The 15,696-nt window shown below is 50.7% G+C and overlaps 6 protein-coding genes across 6 annotated transcripts; 4 read left to right on the plus strand and 2 right to left on the minus strand.

Moving 5' to 3' along the window:
• Positions 1-183: 183 nt before the first annotated feature.
• NBP35 (cytosolic Fe-S cluster assembly factor nbp35) lies at positions 184-1,227 on the plus strand (the record flags this gene model as incomplete). The annotated part of the gene is made up of 1 exon (XM_062875645.1): positions 184-1,227. The coding sequence occupies one exon, from the start codon at positions 184-186 to the stop codon at positions 1,225-1,227; it is 1,044 nt and encodes a 347-aa protein (XP_062736238.1).
• On the minus strand, positions 1,203-2,503 carry QC761_123830 (uncharacterized protein). The gene is made up of 5 exons (XM_062875646.1): positions 2,104-2,503; positions 1,900-1,996; positions 1,709-1,842; positions 1,331-1,633; positions 1,203-1,275 (listed from the first exon to the last, which is right to left on the minus strand). Exons 1-4 carry the CDS (start codon positions 2,104-2,106, stop codon positions 1,448-1,450), a joined length of 420 nt encoding a protein of 139 aa, XP_062736239.1. The 5' UTR covers positions 2,107-2,503; the 3' UTR covers positions 1,203-1,275; positions 1,331-1,447.
• On the plus strand, positions 2,359-4,256 carry QC761_123840 (uncharacterized protein). Its single transcript, XM_062875647.1, has 6 exons — positions 2,359-2,809; positions 2,893-2,901; positions 2,959-3,003; positions 3,054-3,468; positions 3,524-3,731; positions 3,789-4,256. The coding sequence occupies exons 1-6, from the start codon at positions 2,606-2,608 to the stop codon at positions 3,922-3,924; spliced, it is 1,017 nt and encodes a 338-aa protein (XP_062736240.1). The 5' UTR covers positions 2,359-2,605; the 3' UTR covers positions 3,925-4,256.
• Positions 4,257-6,830: 2,574 nt separating this feature from the next.
• On the plus strand, positions 6,831-8,923 carry ras1. The gene is made up of 4 exons (XM_062875648.1): positions 6,831-7,572; positions 7,679-7,793; positions 7,867-8,142; positions 8,201-8,923. The coding sequence occupies exons 1-4, from the start codon at positions 7,561-7,563 to the stop codon at positions 8,440-8,442; spliced, it is 645 nt and encodes a 214-aa protein (XP_062736241.1). The 5' UTR covers positions 6,831-7,560; the 3' UTR covers positions 8,443-8,923.
• A 774-nt stretch (positions 8,924-9,697) lies between these two features.
• Positions 9,698-10,309, plus strand: QC761_123860 (uncharacterized protein; the record flags this gene model as incomplete). The annotated part of the gene is made up of 1 exon (XM_062875649.1): positions 9,698-10,309. The coding sequence occupies one exon, from the start codon at positions 9,698-9,700 to the stop codon at positions 10,307-10,309; it is 612 nt and encodes a 203-aa protein (XP_062736242.1).
• Positions 10,310-11,106: 797 nt separating this feature from the next.
• Positions 11,107-15,672, minus strand: TOK1 (Potassium channel). Its single transcript, XM_062875650.1, has 8 exons — positions 14,450-15,672; positions 14,192-14,374; positions 14,000-14,138; positions 13,634-13,939; positions 13,055-13,575; positions 12,856-13,002; positions 12,138-12,798; positions 11,107-12,083 (listed from the first exon to the last, which is right to left on the minus strand). Exons 1-8 carry the CDS (start codon positions 14,542-14,544, stop codon positions 11,889-11,891), a joined length of 2,247 nt encoding a protein of 748 aa, XP_062736243.1. The 5' UTR covers positions 14,545-15,672; the 3' UTR covers positions 11,107-11,888.
• Positions 15,673-15,696: the final 24 nt, after the last annotated feature.

A 15,696-nucleotide genomic window follows, 5' to 3' on the forward strand; every position in this document is an offset into this window, starting at 1 on the left:
TCTAATCAACTCGATTTTCAACTCTCCTGCCGGCGCATGCAAGAAACTACCATTCACACACCATCAGCAATCCTCAAGTTGTCGCTTCCCGTCGTGTGATACTCTACATTCATACTCTTCCTCACCAAAGACACATACCGCAGGCGCGCGCACCCCAGCACGATCTTCACATCCGCGAACACGATGGCGCCATCTTTGGAAGCGCCCGACGACGCGGTCAGGGATGTTCTAGCCAACCCTCTCAAAAAGAAGCCAGACCTTGTCGCGCCAGAACCAGAACACTGCCCGGGACCCGAGTCCGAGCAAGCGGGCACTGCAGACTCGTGCGCCGGCTGCCCCAACCAGCAAATATGCGCCTCCGCTCCGAAAGGTCCCGATCCAGACCTCCCCCTGATCACAGCCCGTCTGGCAGATGTGAAGCACAAGATATTGGTGTTGAGCGGCAAGGGAGGAGTAGGGAAATCGACGCTCACGGTACAACTCGCGCATGCGTTCGCGACAAACCCCGATACAACAGTGGGCGTGATGGATACGGACATTTGCGGGCCAAGTATACCAAAGATGTTGGGGGTGGAAACGGAGACGATCCACACCAGCAATGCCGGTTGGGAGCCAGTATGGGCGATGGACAACTTGGCCGTCATGTCTATTCAGTTCCTGCTGCCAAACCGGGATGATGCGATTATCTGGCGAGGGCCGAAAAAGAACGGCCTGATCAAGCAATTCCTAAAAGATGTCCAGTGGGGAGAGTTGGACTTTCTCTTGGTCGATACCCCTCCGGGGACAAGCGACGAGCATCTCAGTGTCAACACATTCTTAAAGGAAAGCAAGATCGAAGGAGCGGTAGTGGTGACCACGCCGCAGGAGGTGGCCTTGTTGGATGTGAGAAAGGAGATTGATTTTTGCAGAAAGGCCGGGATCAGGATATTAGGAATTGTGGAAAATATGAGCTTGTTTGTGTGCCCAGGCTGCAAGCATGAGAGCAAAATCTTTCTCGACCACACCGGAGGAGGCCGAGGACTGGCAGAAGAGTTGGGCATTCCATTCTTGGGGAGCGTGCCCCTAGACCCAAGGATAGGGATCGCCTGCGACTATGGGGAGAGCTTCTTCGACTCGTTTCCCGACAGCTCGGCCTGCAAGGCGCTGAAGGGGGTGGTCAAGGGGCTGGTAGAACAAATTGGGCTAGATCCTGAGGTGCTGTTGCCGGAAGGGGATGGCAGTAGCTAAGAGACAATACTTTTCCTTGTTGTCGGCACTGTTAAAACTATACAGAATCTGCGTGTAGTTAGATAACCGGCACCTACTTTGGATAGAATTCATGTAGAACAACCTTGATACCCATACGTCAGAGGCATACAAAATTCATAATTTGCTACAACCCTGAATGAAGACTATGACATGTCTAAACCCATGACCCTTCCAACGCCAGCTCTAAAACATCCGCATGTTAGGCACCGAGTTTTTCCGGGATCTCCTCCAGCTCCTCTGGGGTCTCTAGATCCAAGATCTTGGTGACTTCGCTCGTGTTTCGCATGAGCTCCTTGGCACCGGCGTACAGCATCCTCAGCTCGCTGTTGCATGTGGTGGGCATGTAGTAAATCATGACGTATGGTACGGATAATCTCCCGGATGGCTAAATATGTATGGTTAGCATATCGGACATATGCCTGATGGAATCACAAGTATGTGGTGTTTGGGAGGCCCATACAAGAGTTAGAGGGTAGCTCAGGAGGATGAATCGGGGAGAGTGGTCAGGGAGGTCATCGGCGATTTCATCGAGGGATTTGTAAACTGTGCCATCTTCATCTTGGCGAATCTCCTTGGTTTGTTTGTCGATGAAGTCTAATGTGCTCGATCAGCAAAAATGCGTGGCACCATGCGAGATCAGGGAAGATGTACATATCACGGCCTGAGGGTCATTGGAGCGTGAGGTGCTGAGGCGGAATTTGCGCAGATGCTGTTTTGTTGAGTCGGAGAAGGTGTAGAGTGAGGAAGACTGTGCTCATTTATGATAAGCTACGAACTAACGACATATTTTACACGAAGCCATCATGAGGGCATGGAAGATAGGGCCCGGGTAGGTAATAGAGGAGGGGTAGGTACCATCTTGCCGGCTTGGTTGAGCGTGTAGTGATGAGAACGAAGCTGGGATCAGCAAGTGACTTATAAAAGACGCTTCCTGTGACCAAGGGCGACAGCAGTGGTGGTGAGAACGCGTGGGGTGCTCAAGGGAGGTTGAGTTGAGCCTCAGTGGAGCTCACATGCATGAGATACCAGTGCCCCGCACTACGGTCCGCACTCAGCTGCCTTTAGTAAGCCCCGCTTTATCGGGAATCAGTAAACCGCCAGTGGACGTCACTTGCAGGTTTGTAGCCGACTCCATCTTTCTTACCAGGGCATCCCCCCAGAGAGCTTATCCAGTCTTGGAATTGTGAACCTATTCCCGAGGTCATCCGTAAATGAGATTCCGATCCTCTGTGCTGGTCAGACGTTCCAAAATCGGAAGCAATCCTCCCTGCTATTGGCCATAAACAATCACCCACTCCGCGCGGTGTACCTTGCTCGCTTTACCAATTCACAATCTCTTGTCCTTGAACTAATCACCATGTTCTCCCGTCTCAATCAAGTTGCAAGGCATCTTTTACGTCCAATGCCAAACTACGGTTATACATCTGCTGCTGCTTCGTCGGTATCGAAACGCAGTCTGTCCGACTACCGATATAGCAGTCTCGATGCCTCAGAACGCCAAAAGAAGAATATCGTCACAGGGGCATGTTTGATAATAGGGAATGAAATTTTAAATGGGAAGGTATTTGAACCAGTCGTTTACTTCTTTGCATCTGTTCAGCACGCAGCGGCCGTCGATAGCTGACATATTCGATATGTGTACAGACCAAGGAGGTAGGCTTCCCCAAACATGCTCAGGCATATTTTCGAGACTAACCTCCATATTGACAGGCCAACTCACATTACCTTGCAAAATGGTGTTTCTCCCTAGGCATTGTATGTCGCCCATCTTCTCTACTCGACCCATACTTACACCGTCATCTCAGAGCCTCCAGAGAGTAGACATCATTCCTGACGTGGAGGACGATATTATTGAAGCGGTGAGACGACTGAGCCATAACTATGATATTGTCGTCACCTCGGGCGGTATTGGCCCGACACACGATGACATAACCTATGAGTCCATCGCCAAGGCCTTTCACCTGCCCCTCGTGCTTCACGGAGAAGCTTACTCTCTCATGAAGAAAAAGACGGCCGAGCACAGGGATCCGGTACGGGCTGCCTTCAACTTTGACGTTCCGTCCAAAGAGCTTGATGGAAAAAAGAAAATGGTCTTGCTGCCTCATGACTCTAGTCGTCCAGTGGAGGATCAGGCGATTCTCGCCTGCCGAGACAAGTATTGGGTTCCTGTCTCAGTTGTCAATGGAAATGTATACATCCTGCCAGGCATACCTGAACTCTGTACTCACCGCCCTGTCCTGTTTTCTCGACACTCATGTACTAACTAAAAGCACAGTTAAGCACCTTTTGGACGGCCTTACACGGCATATCAAGCCTCGAGTGCAGAGCAATGGCAAAATACGCGTGACCATCAAGACCCTCCAACCGGAGAGCCAAATGGCGGATTACCTGACTGGCCTGGCAAAGAGGATGGCGCCAAAGGATATAGATGTTGGAAGTTACCCCAAATTTCAGGTTGAGAATACGGTTGTGCTTGTTGGCGAGTATGTGCAGCTCCCCTGTTGGCGGTTGTGAGAAGAACGGTACTGACAAGACAGCAGGGACCGAGCCGAGCTTGAGACAGTTATCCCCGAGATATTGGAGAATCTGGAAGGGACTCTGGTGAGCATCGAAATGCCCGGGAACCCCGTTGAAGGAGAGACGGAGGTTAAGGCTCCAGGTGTCGAAGAAAGCTGAGAGTTCGATGTAAGTCACTGGTGTATTGGCCTATGGAGTTGGGTGGTTCTTGGTACCTGTGGCAGGGCCAAGCCATGTATTTTCAAGTCTGGCCTCGAATGATTTTTACTCCAATGGAAAGAATCATGGTCTTGCGCCTCAAAGTTTCATTGCTTTCGAAGGGGTATGAGACAGCAGAAGACCCTCAGAAGATCCAGGGCGGCTGTACAGTACCAACACTGGGCAACTGCGCGTGGCGTGCATCAAGAGGCAGCCAGGCTCATCGAAAAACGTGGGGTGACGAGCGGAAAGCGGAAAGGAGAAATGAAAGGGGGGACGCCACTCAACCGAACCCCTTCCACACGCATTCTAGAAAAGTTCCAGAAGAATTTTTCACAGGCTACATTAGTACAACATGGGACGCTCCAAGCGAAATGTCACTGATGCGTCTTTGCCCTAGAGCGGATCGGATCAGTTGTAACTAAACATTCGATATTGGTGGTTGCTACGATCGGCCAGGAGTCCACCGAGGCGGTCATGGATGCTTTACGTATCAAGCGGGCTATGAAGACAGAACCATGCGTACGGAGTAAGTGGTTGGCGCCTGGTGATGATGTTGAGATGAACTGCGGGTTGGCCAACAATTTCGGTGGTGAGGACCCACGCTGTGGACAGAAGAATTAGACACCAGAATATTAAAGGCTCAACACAACCCTCAACTATCATTTAAAGTCTCTGGACAATCTTTAAATGCTGGTTAATTTCTATTCAAAACATTCGAACTATCTTTGAAGTCTCATTACCTATTCAAATACCCAGAAACTATCTGTAAACGGTTTTACTATTCCCAGGAGCAGTCTCTAATTTTCGTGTCCACGGCGTGGGACCCTGACGATGTTGAACTCCTTGTCTCCACTGCCCCACCTACCTTATCTCGCTAGCTTGGAGCTTGGACCAGGGTTGGTTTTGGAGGGGTCAATATTCAAGGTAGATCCAGGTTCTGTTTGACCCAAGATGACGAGAAGGTATATAAGTATCCTGGCTTTACACTCAAGAGAGTGTCCTACTGCCATCTGTATTTCTTCAGGGCCACTTGAATCAACTGCCTTTCGCGGGGTAGCTGCTCCGAGTCACTGGAACCGATGGCAGGTCGATCGATGAATGAACAGAACCCGAGAAACCTTCCCGAAGCGGTTATATAAAAATGTGGGGATTATCACTTGAGGCCACGCCCACCCACTTCCCGCCCCGTCCTGGTTCCAACCGGGGATCCATTTGCAGCATCAGAGACCCCAAATCTATTTGATGGTTTTCGATTCTTGCCAGCAAAGGCAGAGCTGCGGCACAGCGCAACGCAAGGGAATATGATCACTGGTGCCGCCCACTGCAGGAGGCACAATGCTGAAAGTCAAGCCAAGGTGCCTGCTGCAAATTGGAGTTGCTTTGGAGGGGATTGGGACGCGATGAGACACTGGTTACAATGTTATCCCAGGTTGTTTTGTGTCTAGCAAGCATATCGCCCTAAGTAAACAGGCGATTCTATGAGCATCAAACTTTTCCGTCCGTAGTCGCAGTCAAGTCGGACTTTGCAAATCCCACCGAAAATCAGTTGCCAGTGAGATTTTTAGTGTACATCGCTGAAAACGGCAGCAATTCCTGACTGACTAGTTCGCGGGGTTGGGCCAGGGCTTGGGTTAATTTGCCAAATGTAGAAAAGAAGCCGGGGGGGGGGGGATTGACGGGCCAAGGAGGACGATTCTCTGTCGGTGTGTGAACTGAGGGCGGGCAGATGGATGACTGAAGAGAAACATTTTGAACATACCATGTGGTAGGACAATCTTGACCTGACGGCCGGAAGAAACTTGAGCGGGCAAAAACCCAGGTTTTGCCAGCTTGTGGAACTAACTTCAAACACCACGTTGCGGCACGTTTGTTGACCTGCAGCTGCAGGAAGGATGGGAGTCTGCCAGAGCCTAACGAGACAGGACCGCTCACACAGTGCGTGTTGTTGTTGAGATGTACGCCGAAGCTCATCCGCCCTTGGAGATCACGAGGTTGACGGCTCTGGGCAGTCTGATTGAATGCAAGGGAAGAATACATCTTTACGGGGCTCAGCGACATCTTCTAGAAACAACGTTGCAACCCACTTCCTGTGGCCACTTCGCAGGCTGGCATTCTCAACGACCCAGATGGAAATGCTGGGTATATATTCGTTCCAGCTGTAAGACATGAGGCAACAAGGCTCACTGACTCTCGGGCTCTTTTCAGCCCTATATGCCTCGAGCTGGGGCTTTTGCTAGTACATAGATGTCAGTGACGAGAATGGCCATCCAACCACAGAGGCTTCCCTTAAATACTTGCCGTGTCTACGAGAAAAACTCAACACTAGCTAATCTCTACTGTACTGCGTCAAATTGTGCAGGGCTAGCCACTGGAAAATCGAGAATTGTGACTCGCGAATCGGAACTGAGAATAACCGGTTATCGACATGGTGTGCAACCATTCCTGGCTTTTTCAAACCTTTTGTGGGATGATGGTGAAGGGGAGACATCGTAAGTTGGCTCTTTGATTTCATATTTTGCCGTCAAGGAAGTTGCTTGCTAGAGGGCCAGGGGCGCTTATTCCTACCGCCGGTGTGGGACCGCAAATGGCGTAAACGTTCTCTACTTGTGTGATGCTAGTCTATACTTCAGGGGCATTATTTCAAGCCGAATCCATCCTCACGATAGGAGATCTACAATTGCTGGGAGTATCAGGTCAGACAGCTTTTCTTCATACAATGTGAAGAGATCAAGACGAACTATATCATAGCGCTTGTCATTACAAGTGTGTGAGGGTGGCCGATACTGGACGCAACAAGGCATGACCAATTTGAACCGTTCGCCCAAAAAGGACAAGGCGAGTTAACCGGGGTGGTCTTGGACTGTTCTGACCCTTGCACGGCACCATCGCTCAAGCACTCACTTCGCCAATCAGAAGACGCGATCGCCTCCAGCCCACCCTATCAAGTCGCCCCCAGGGGAAGGCACACGGACCCTTCCTTTTTCTTTGCTTCTCAGAGCGGTCCTTTAGTCCAGGCGCTGTTGCTTTTTCTTTTGTGCCCGCTCCATTGCCCGCCGTGCCTCTGCCTCTCTTCTTTTTACCTGGTTCCGAAACCTGCTGAGGTTGCTTGTCCTTTATGATCTTGATTCAGCTGTCCAATATCTTAAAGATCACCTCAATACGCGTTGAAAATCTCGTCATCCGACAAAACAAACCGCCCGGCCACGCGCAGCGCAAAGCAGCTTGAGCCAACCGCTAATACCATAGCACCAGCCAGTAGCAACCCCCAGGCCCCCATTGCCGATCCCCACTCCAGGGGCGCTCCCATTAATTCGCTGGGCACAACAGCAACTGTTTTCTCCAGCAGTGCTACATCTTTCAATCCAGTCCACCTCCTGGGATCCCCTTTCCAGCGCAAACCGCGAATATCCCACGACGGTCTGCTCGACTCCGTAGCCCGAGAAAGCAGCGCCCCGTAATTTCGAACCATTCTCTTGAGAGCTTCCGCCCTGGCATCTTTTTGAAAGCTCAATCCCCGACGCCCGTACCGCGTGATCCAGACCTCCTGTTATCGGTGTCGCTCCATCTTCTCTCCAGCACCCTCAGTCCACAGCAATGGCTTCCAAGGTTGGTTCTTTCAATTTTGTTGAGATGGCGAGCAGCGCGCTTCAACTGCGATGATCTTGTTTGGGTTGATAAATTGGTTGCTGACGTCGCGCTTTTGGTTGCTTAGTTTACTCGAGAGTACAAGCTCGTTGTGGTCGGCGGCGGCGGTGTCGGCAAGTCCTGCCTCACAATCCAGCTTATCCAATCGCACTTCGTCGACGAATATGATCCAACTATTGAGGGTGCGCATATTCATTTCATTTTTCTGCATCCAGTTGATGACCGCGATCAGGTCGACTAACTGCGGCGTTGCAGATTCGTATCGCAAGCAGTGCATCGTTGATGATGAAGTCGCGCTGCTCGATGTCCTCGATACCGCCGGCCAGGAGGAGTACTCTGCGATGAGAGAGCAGTACATGCGTACCGGCGAAGGGTTCCTGCTCGTGTATTCCATCACATCCCGCGAAAGCTTCGAAGAAATAAGAACCTTCCAGCAGCAGATCCTTCGCGTAAAGGACAAGGACATCTTTCCCATGGTGGTGGTAGGAAACAAGGTCGATTTGGCTAGTGAGCGCAAGGTGCCGCAAGAGGGTATGTTTGCAAGATTCATGTGTGGTGTTTGGATACATGTATTAACTTGCTTTCACAGAGGGCGAGGCTCTTGCTCGTGAGTTCCGTTGCAAGTTCCTCGAGACTTCAGCAAAGACCAACACAAACGTCGAGCAAGCTTTCTACGAGGTTGTTCGCGCCATCAGACGGTACAACCGTGAGATGCAAGGAGGCACAGCTTCGGGCAGCGGCCTCTCCCACAACAGCCAAGGCATGGGCAAGATTGATGTCGGTGAGGATGACGCCCAGGCGGGCTGCTGCGCCAAGTGCATCCTCATGTAAATGGGACGCCGCAGAAGACGGACACACTGCCGGTCTCTGGGGAGACCTTATATAACGGCTAATAATGCATCGGGGAATGGAGTTGGTGGGGCTTAAGGCAGATGCCATGGCCTTTCGGGACGGAATCTACACATTGGTGGACGGGTATCCAAGTCGTAATGACTTTGATGATGCCCATTTTCGGCCATCCAGAGATGACATGCTTGATGTTGCTGATGCTGAAGGGGTGGGCGCAAAATCTCTTTTCGAACCCACATTGCGGTCTTGTTGTTTTTGTTTTGGGAGTTATTTGAACTAAACCTGGCGATCCTATTTGGGTTTTTATGCTCTCAGACACTTTTGTAATCCTTTCTTCTATCTTTCTTACATCTCATTTTTCATGCCAGCGGCGGTCAGTGGTCAAAATGGGTTATCTGTTTACCTTAGCGTGCAGGTAGTTTATGGTGAGAGAATGTGATGATGTTGTGTTGTTGCCACCGGATTACGCGCCCTTCAAGGCCCCAAGGCTGCACGTACCCATCGATCAACAGCAATCATTGTCAGCGAGAGGCGAGTTCGGTTCAGCTCCGGCCCTCCCTGCAACACAGTGCTGGGATTCTGATTGGTATTGTTTCCTTCGAGAGACCAAACCAGCTTGGCCTACCTTGAGCCTGAGTTGCTTCAGTCCTGGCATTACCGGCATGTTGGTCCTCTCGCGATAGCTGGCAAGATGGAGGGGAACTCGTCTTTTACACCGCATGAGGCCGTGATACGGTTCCTAGTGATCCATCTATCCTCGCGTGCGCCTTCTCCTCTCAATAGCTCGCACAAGATTATAGCTAGGAGTCGGATAGAGAACAAGATAAGGCGGAGGGGATAAGCCCACGCCGCATCTCCCTCTCACGCACAGGTCTAAACTTACCAACCAATAATTGCATGGTACCGAACCACCATCGGCTTCTTTTTGGAGCTCCTTGGCTAGGGTAACTGCGATGCATATCTGACCGGCATATGCCGAGCTGAGATCTGATATAAGAGCCCCCAACACCAACCGTGCCTCTCTGCATTCCCAAATCCGGTGCCCACGTGTGCCGAAGGACCGACCGAGCGTGGCTTTTGCCATCATTTCTCACCCACAAAAGTCCTCTCGGAGCTGGCTCATAAATGACAAGACATTAGCGGCTCTGGGTTAGGGTTATCCTCCCCAAGCAACCCTGAACCCCGTTGTCACCTCGCAAACACCTCTTCATTGCCCGATGTTTTTCTGAGGGCTACCATGGCCGTCGCAAAGCCAACAAACACCCGGGTCTCCCAGGCAACCGACATCCTCCTCTCCCCGACCAAATTCACACTCAGACGCTACCGCGCCTACATCCATGCGCGCAACCGTTTCTTCTCCGCCTTTCACCCCAAAGGCCGGTTCGTGAGGATCCCCACCCCCTCGGACAACCTCCTCTGCGGGCTGTACGCCATTGTCATTTCGTTTCAGCACCAGCACCCGGGTCTGACACCAGCCCCTACCTTGGAGCACTTGCTGTCTGTCTGTCGGGGTTGCGGTTTTGACAACGAGGGGAATCTCTCCGGGGATCAGCTCTCGCTTGTTTTTTCTGCCTGGGGGGACAAGACAGTTTTTGATGAGGGGGGGGAGCCGAACAGGAGGAGGTGTCAGCTGGGGTATTTGAGTCGGTACAATGGGCCTGGGTGGGAGGACGAAGCAGAAAGGGGAGAGGATGTTCCAGTCATGATGGGGACTAGGGAGGTGGATACGGAAGAGGAAAAGGGGGATATTCTGAGGCTGTGGGTTTGGAATGATGGCGGCTGGGCTGGGGGTGGGATGGGGCATTGGGAGGGGATCAGGAGGGTAGGTGAGGAAGGGGATGATGTGTAGGTGTTTGGCATCTCGGTGCTCGCAAAGATATTTAGATGGGGATCACAATGAAGTTTTAGGGGATCTTTTGCACGTACGGTATGGTCTTCTCGTCGACTTCTCATGCGCAACAAGGTAAACAAACTCAACCACTGCAAATGGTTTATGCTCTCGACGTTAGCTGGCAGATATGGACTGGGTATCAGGGTAACGATTCGGTAAATTCTACCTAGAAGCTCTATCTTGGTTTTATTGAGATTCCACCAAAGTCCGCTGAATTGAGTGATAGGTGTTGCTGTTGCATATCAAATGTTTTTCATTCGCTCATAACTTGGGTTTACTGAACCGTTTAGGTCAATAGAGGAACCGCCCTATCAAGGCCCTTCTTGTGGTTGCAGAGGTACTTGTGACCCTCCTTGAGCTTGCACTTGGCTTCGAATGTGGTTCAAAACCAAGCCTGGAGACTGGCTCTTTTGTTGGAGTCGTCGCTCCCATAATAGTGGCTGGGCATGCTGCTGATGGTGGCCAAAGCCTGTTGCGTGATTTTGAGGCTGCTCTTGCTGCCAAACAAGACCTTGTACGCGATCTTGAAGCTGGTTTTGTTACAGGGGGGAATTTTGGGGTTGGCTTTGCTCCTGGTGTTGTGTATCTCCCGCATCCTGCCTTACGGGCTGTGGTGCCGGTGCCGTGCTCTTCGTGTCCGTTTCGAACGTTGTGAGAATAGTATCAGGGTCTGACAAGTCTGACAACAGTTGCATACAAAACGAGATCCAATCAGAAGCTTTGTTTGAACCTCCATTGTTGTTTTTAAGCAGAGGAATTGCCGCTCTCTCGAAGCGTACCTAACCGCTTCCATTGCTCTTTTGGGCAAATTCTTTTGGTGTTGTTGGACAGCTCAGCCGAATTTAAAAGTGTCCGTTCTACACCATCATTAGTGAGCTCGTATAGATAGGCTTCGTATGGCTGTGTCGCCGACGTGCTGCGCTGTTCAGACTGCTGAATCTGAGATACTGAGGTTAGAGCTGGAGCCGTGGGAGGATTGAATTCATATAACAGAAAGCAGGGGTGTTGAAATAGTTCTGCTAAGGTGATGTAGAAGAGACTCTTGGGTTTGCTGGAGATGTCTAAGAGATCATCTACCCCCTCCTCTCGGGGCCCTGTGAGCCTGAGGACTTTGCCCCCTTGGTTTACCGCGGCACTACCCATTGATTGCCTCGACTCCCTCGGAGGATGCTTTTTGGTTGTGGGTGGAATAGTTGACGGTGGCCTTGGGAGTTGTTCCACTGACGCGGCGTCAGGCTGGAGTTTGGGGTGGGCCGTGGGCGTTGGTGAGTGAGCGGAAGTCTTTTTGACTGGGTTTTGACGTTTCTTCGCGGTTGTGGGAAATTGAGCGCGGCTCCGTATGAATGGTAAGGTTTAAATATAAATCTATGAATGCAGTTTTATTGTGTAAAGGCCATGGGGTAATCAAGTGGGCTGGAGGCTGCTTGAGCTGTAGCCACAAAGGTGCTTCGTGACAAGTTCAGCTGTCATCTTTGGTGGAAGTGAGGCGCGAAGAAGGGTTTGGAACCAGATTGCGTCCCCGTCGTCATCCCAAAAATTATCTGGTCAGCGGTCTTTCCATGTTTCCTGTTGGCTCCTCCCATTTCACTCCTTTCCAATCTTCGTTCCTGCCATGACCATATGACCTACTTCCAACTCGCCGCGTGTCTGTCGCTGCCTCCCCTTTCCTTCTATCCCCAACCCTGCCTTCCATGACATCAAACACCTCATCCCAGTATTTTCTCTGCTCATGCTATGCACAAAGTTAATTGGCTTGCAACTTGGTATCAGTGAGAGTTGTATTCACCTTCTGGACCTGTCTCCTCATCCATCGTCCCAAACTTTCACACAGCCTATCAAGAACCCACTCTGCTTCAGTAACGTCGGCGAGCAGAGGGCTATCTTCACCAATCCAGTCCCATTCTGTTTGTTCATCTCTCTCCACCGACTCATCGCGTTCTAACGAAGACAAGGCGGTGAATCGTATCAGCTTCGTGAATCTTTCCCACTCGCCATATGAGTACACCTTTGGCGGATGGGATCTCAGGTCGTGGGCAACAGCCTTGATGGCGGCAGATAGCTCTTTGGCAAGCTCATTGTCATCATACTTCTCCTTTTCCAGTACCCGACTCCCGTCTTGCTGCTGACCAAGAGAACGCTCGGGGTCTATGTCGCTGAAATGCCGCTCGTCACGCATAGGTCTCTCTGGGCGCTTGCCTTTTTCTGTGTCGACCTGTTTCCTGTTTAATAACTTGGCCAGGGTAGAGTGACGAGTGAGAAAGCTTTTGAGAATTCCCTTCTTGGGCATGATGGTCCAATCTGCCAGAGTAAAGGTACCCCTGTTGATAGCCATGACAACGGTTTGACTCATTTGCTGAACCAGGACTGTGACAATGGGAACCGCGGTGATGGACCAGACAATAAAGAACGGCTTGCCAATGTTGGACTTGGGGGCGAGATCACCATACCTGCTCAGTAATTAGCTTGGGAAACAAGTCACAATGAAAATTGGCCAGGATATTTACCCGATCGTCAAGATTGCCACAAAGCAAAAGTAAAGGCTGTCAAAGTATCTCCATTGGGATATCCGTTTTTCAGTCACCATGAAAACGAGAGCCCCAATTGTCCAAAAGGAGAAAAATACCAACAGTGCCATCCCAAGCGCCCATGATCTGTGTCTAAGGTCAGCAGTCAGTCTGTCACGACAAAGCAAAAGGGGCCTACTGTTTCCAGTGTTTTGTCTCCTCCTGTATCTGCCTCATGACATCAAACCTGTCCTTTTCCTCCTCCAACAACAGTAGTTTCTGCCGCCGCTTCTTTCGTCTGTCACGAAGAGCTTCTTCTCCGCTGCCAACCGCATTTTGGGCCTTGCCCTCGTCAAATGTAACTGCTCTTCCCACAATCTCCAGGCGCCCGAGCTGCATTATGGATGCCCGGCGGGCATATTCTGAGGCGCTCTCTGCCAGGCCTCCTTCGGCAGCTGCTGAATCCGGCCTCACGGGCGGCAGGCCTAACCGCTCTCTCAGTTCTTTTTCACTGGTCACTGTTCTCCCGACAGTCGACTCGCGTTTGTGTTGCCGATGACGTTTGATGATCTTGTCCGCGCTGATGTTGGCTGCGAAGCGCGTCAGGCTGCCAATGACAAGACCCAAGAAGATGACACCGATAATCTGGAATGCAAACAGAAATCCCCTTCCCGAATCGGTTTTGGGTGCGAAGTCTCCGAACCCCACAGTGAGGATTGTCTGATCCTCGTCATCAGCACGGTTCTGACTACGTGCACCAGGGGACCAGCTGACTTACCACTTGAGAGAAATATAGGGAATCAGCATAAGTAAAGCCTTCCAACGCGCAAAACACCCCTGCACCTCCTGCCAACCAGAAGAAAAAGCTCATGGTCTGGAGAATCAGTGTCCTTTGGTCGTCATCTAGCTCAAATTTTTGTGGATAGTGTCCCTTAAAGTAGCCAACCATGTTAACCATCAGCATGGCACAGCTGAGGACGTACATGAGCGATGCCAGGACGGAGTGCCAGAAGCCCTGAGAATATGCTTCACCAGGCGCCACAGGTGGTGCATAGATTGCCATGGCAATTTCCACGACTATCAGCTGTGTGCAAAATGGACATGTCAGAATATCGTAACATAGAATGGGTGTGTAAGTACCTACGATGAGAGCCGACAAGAGCCAGAATACAATTGATAAAGGCAAGGCCACTATGTATCGTACTCGACGTGTGAAGTTTAACAGCAGAAACAAGTGGCCGAGGAGGCCAAATATGATGGAGAAGATGTTGGGGATGATTTCCCTGTGGATGTGGTGAGCGGGAATAATTTCTTGTGGAAGGGGGTATAATCTCACCAATTTGGATCAGGTATACCCCAAGCGGCATCATCGGAGCCATGGTTGTCGCTGAATGGCAAGCCATTGTCAGGCAATGTGAATCTCCATGGACTCACCAAGGACACGATGGACAAGACGTTGGAGAACGGCCCAATGGTTGCAGCGATGAGTGGAATGGCCGTCGAAGCAAACCACCATTTTCTGCCACCGAAAGGTCAGCTATGTGCACCAGAAACATAAACACAATATAGAAAACATACTGTGGCAAGTTATCACTTTGTCCTCGAAGCTTTATCCGACCTCCTGCAGCGGTTCGGATTGCGGCAACCGGAGCCGGAGCTGATGGTTTGTTGGGCATATCTGCTCGTCATATAAAAGCTTCGTGTTTATCTCCCACAGGGCTTGTTGTTGAGGATAAACCTTGCATATAAACATTGATTTGGAGCGCCAACGTTCGACGATGTCCTTGCGGAAAAGAATGGAAGGGGAACAGGGCAAGCCACCAATCACTTTCTCTCCAGTCGAGCGAGATCGCTGTGGGACTCCATTGTGGTCTGTATACTTGAGGTTCACAGCACCATGAGAAACCTATCAGCAGGCTCACGTGTGATTCGGAAGGGTGTCACAGTTGCGATGTAGGTACCGATGGTACACGGGGGAGCGAGTTCTCCTTGCACAAAGACAGAGCTTTGTCGTAGTCTGACCAAGTCCCTGACATGAAGCAGCTTGGCTCCATGCGTCTCGCCCACAGGATACCGACTCACTAAGTACAAGTGTTTGACATTTGTCCATCCACCACTTCGGATGACTCAATAGTCGTGATCTTGTCATATGTGGCGGTTACTATACATTGTCGGGCAGGCTGGCGTTTGTGGCTTCCTATTCCATCCGATTGGACTTCTTGGAGTGGAAAGTATGATGTGTATTTGGTATTGCAGAGAGCCTTGTGCTCATATGGCCTCATGAGGGTTCCCGTTCCTGCCTCCATTCGTAGTACCATGATTCTCCCACAATCCCAATCTGGAGGTCCGCCGCCACTTTCCTTTGGGGCCGTGGGTTGAGACAATAGGCCCAATCATCCACTGGATGTAGCGGTATTTAGGGTAGTTACTGCCCCATAAGTTGGTCCTAAATCAGAGGCTGATTCTGGCTGTCTCATCAAACTATGGTGATTTCGACTTTGATAATCTTCCCAGAATTCTTCTTGCATTAGCCATTGCAAATTCCCACTCTTTCATGAGGAGAGTCTACAACAAACTGGATAAGACTTCACATCTTTTTTATGTCATTCACATGGGGGATACCTACCGAGCTTGGATTACAGGACCAGTTTTCTCACGTTCGTGATGACATTACCAAGATAACTGTAGCTTTAAAAACTGGGAGATATGAACTTTTCCAGATAAGAGTAGAATCCAGATATTTCTCCAAGTTTTAACACCCCAAAGATATTCATGAGACTGCTGGTGTTGCTCTCCCTCATCTGGTGTCAGTTTGATATGGTTTGTGATGATTCTGAGCAA

The sequence above is a fragment of the Podospora bellae-mahoneyi genome, assembly GCF_035222275.1.
Source record: "Podospora bellae-mahoneyi strain CBS 112042 chromosome 1 map unlocalized CBS112042p_1.2, whole genome shotgun sequence".
Classification (NCBI taxonomy): Eukaryota; Fungi; Ascomycota; class Sordariomycetes; order Sordariales; family Podosporaceae; genus Podospora; species Podospora bellae-mahoneyi.

Excerpts from the sequence above, each read along its gene's own strand:
- QC761_123830 (XM_062875646.1), bottom strand. Across the intron at positions 1,843-1,899 it reads TGACCCTCAGGCCGTGATAT|ACTTCATCGACAAACAAACC; the intron begins GTACATCTTCCC and ends CGAGCACATTAG. Across the intron at positions 1,634-1,708 it reads TGAGCTACCCTCTAACTCTT|CCATCCGGGAGATTATCCGT; the intron begins GTATGGGCCTCC and ends ATACATATTTAG.
- QC761_123840 (XM_062875647.1), top strand. The coding sequence starts at position 2,606 with ATGTTCTCCCGTCTCAATCAAGTTGCAAGGCATCTTTTACGTCCAATG. Across the intron at positions 3,004-3,053 it reads GGTGTTTCTCCCTAGGCATT|AGCCTCCAGAGAGTAGACAT; the intron begins GTATGTCGCCCA and ends CCGTCATCTCAG. Across the intron at positions 3,732-3,788 it reads ACGGTTGTGCTTGTTGGCGA|GGACCGAGCCGAGCTTGAGA; the intron begins GTATGTGCAGCT and ends ACAAGACAGCAG.
- ras1 (XM_062875648.1), top strand. Across the intron at positions 7,794-7,866 it reads ATATGATCCAACTATTGAGG|ATTCGTATCGCAAGCAGTGC; the intron begins GTGCGCATATTC and ends GCGGCGTTGCAG. Across the intron at positions 8,143-8,200 it reads GCGCAAGGTGCCGCAAGAGG|AGGGCGAGGCTCTTGCTCGT; the intron begins GTATGTTTGCAA and ends TTGCTTTCACAG.
- TOK1 (XM_062875650.1), bottom strand. The coding sequence starts at position 14,544 with ATGACGAGCAGATATGCCCAACAAACCATCAGCTCCGGCTCCGGTTGC. Across the intron at positions 13,003-13,054 it reads GAGACAAAACACTGGAAACA|ATCATGGGCGCTTGGGATGG; the intron begins GTAGGCCCCTTT and ends CCTTAGACACAG. Across the intron at positions 12,084-12,137 it reads TGAGGAGACAGGTCCAGAAG|CATGAGCAGAGAAAATACTG; the intron begins GTGAATACAACT and ends CTTTGTGCATAG.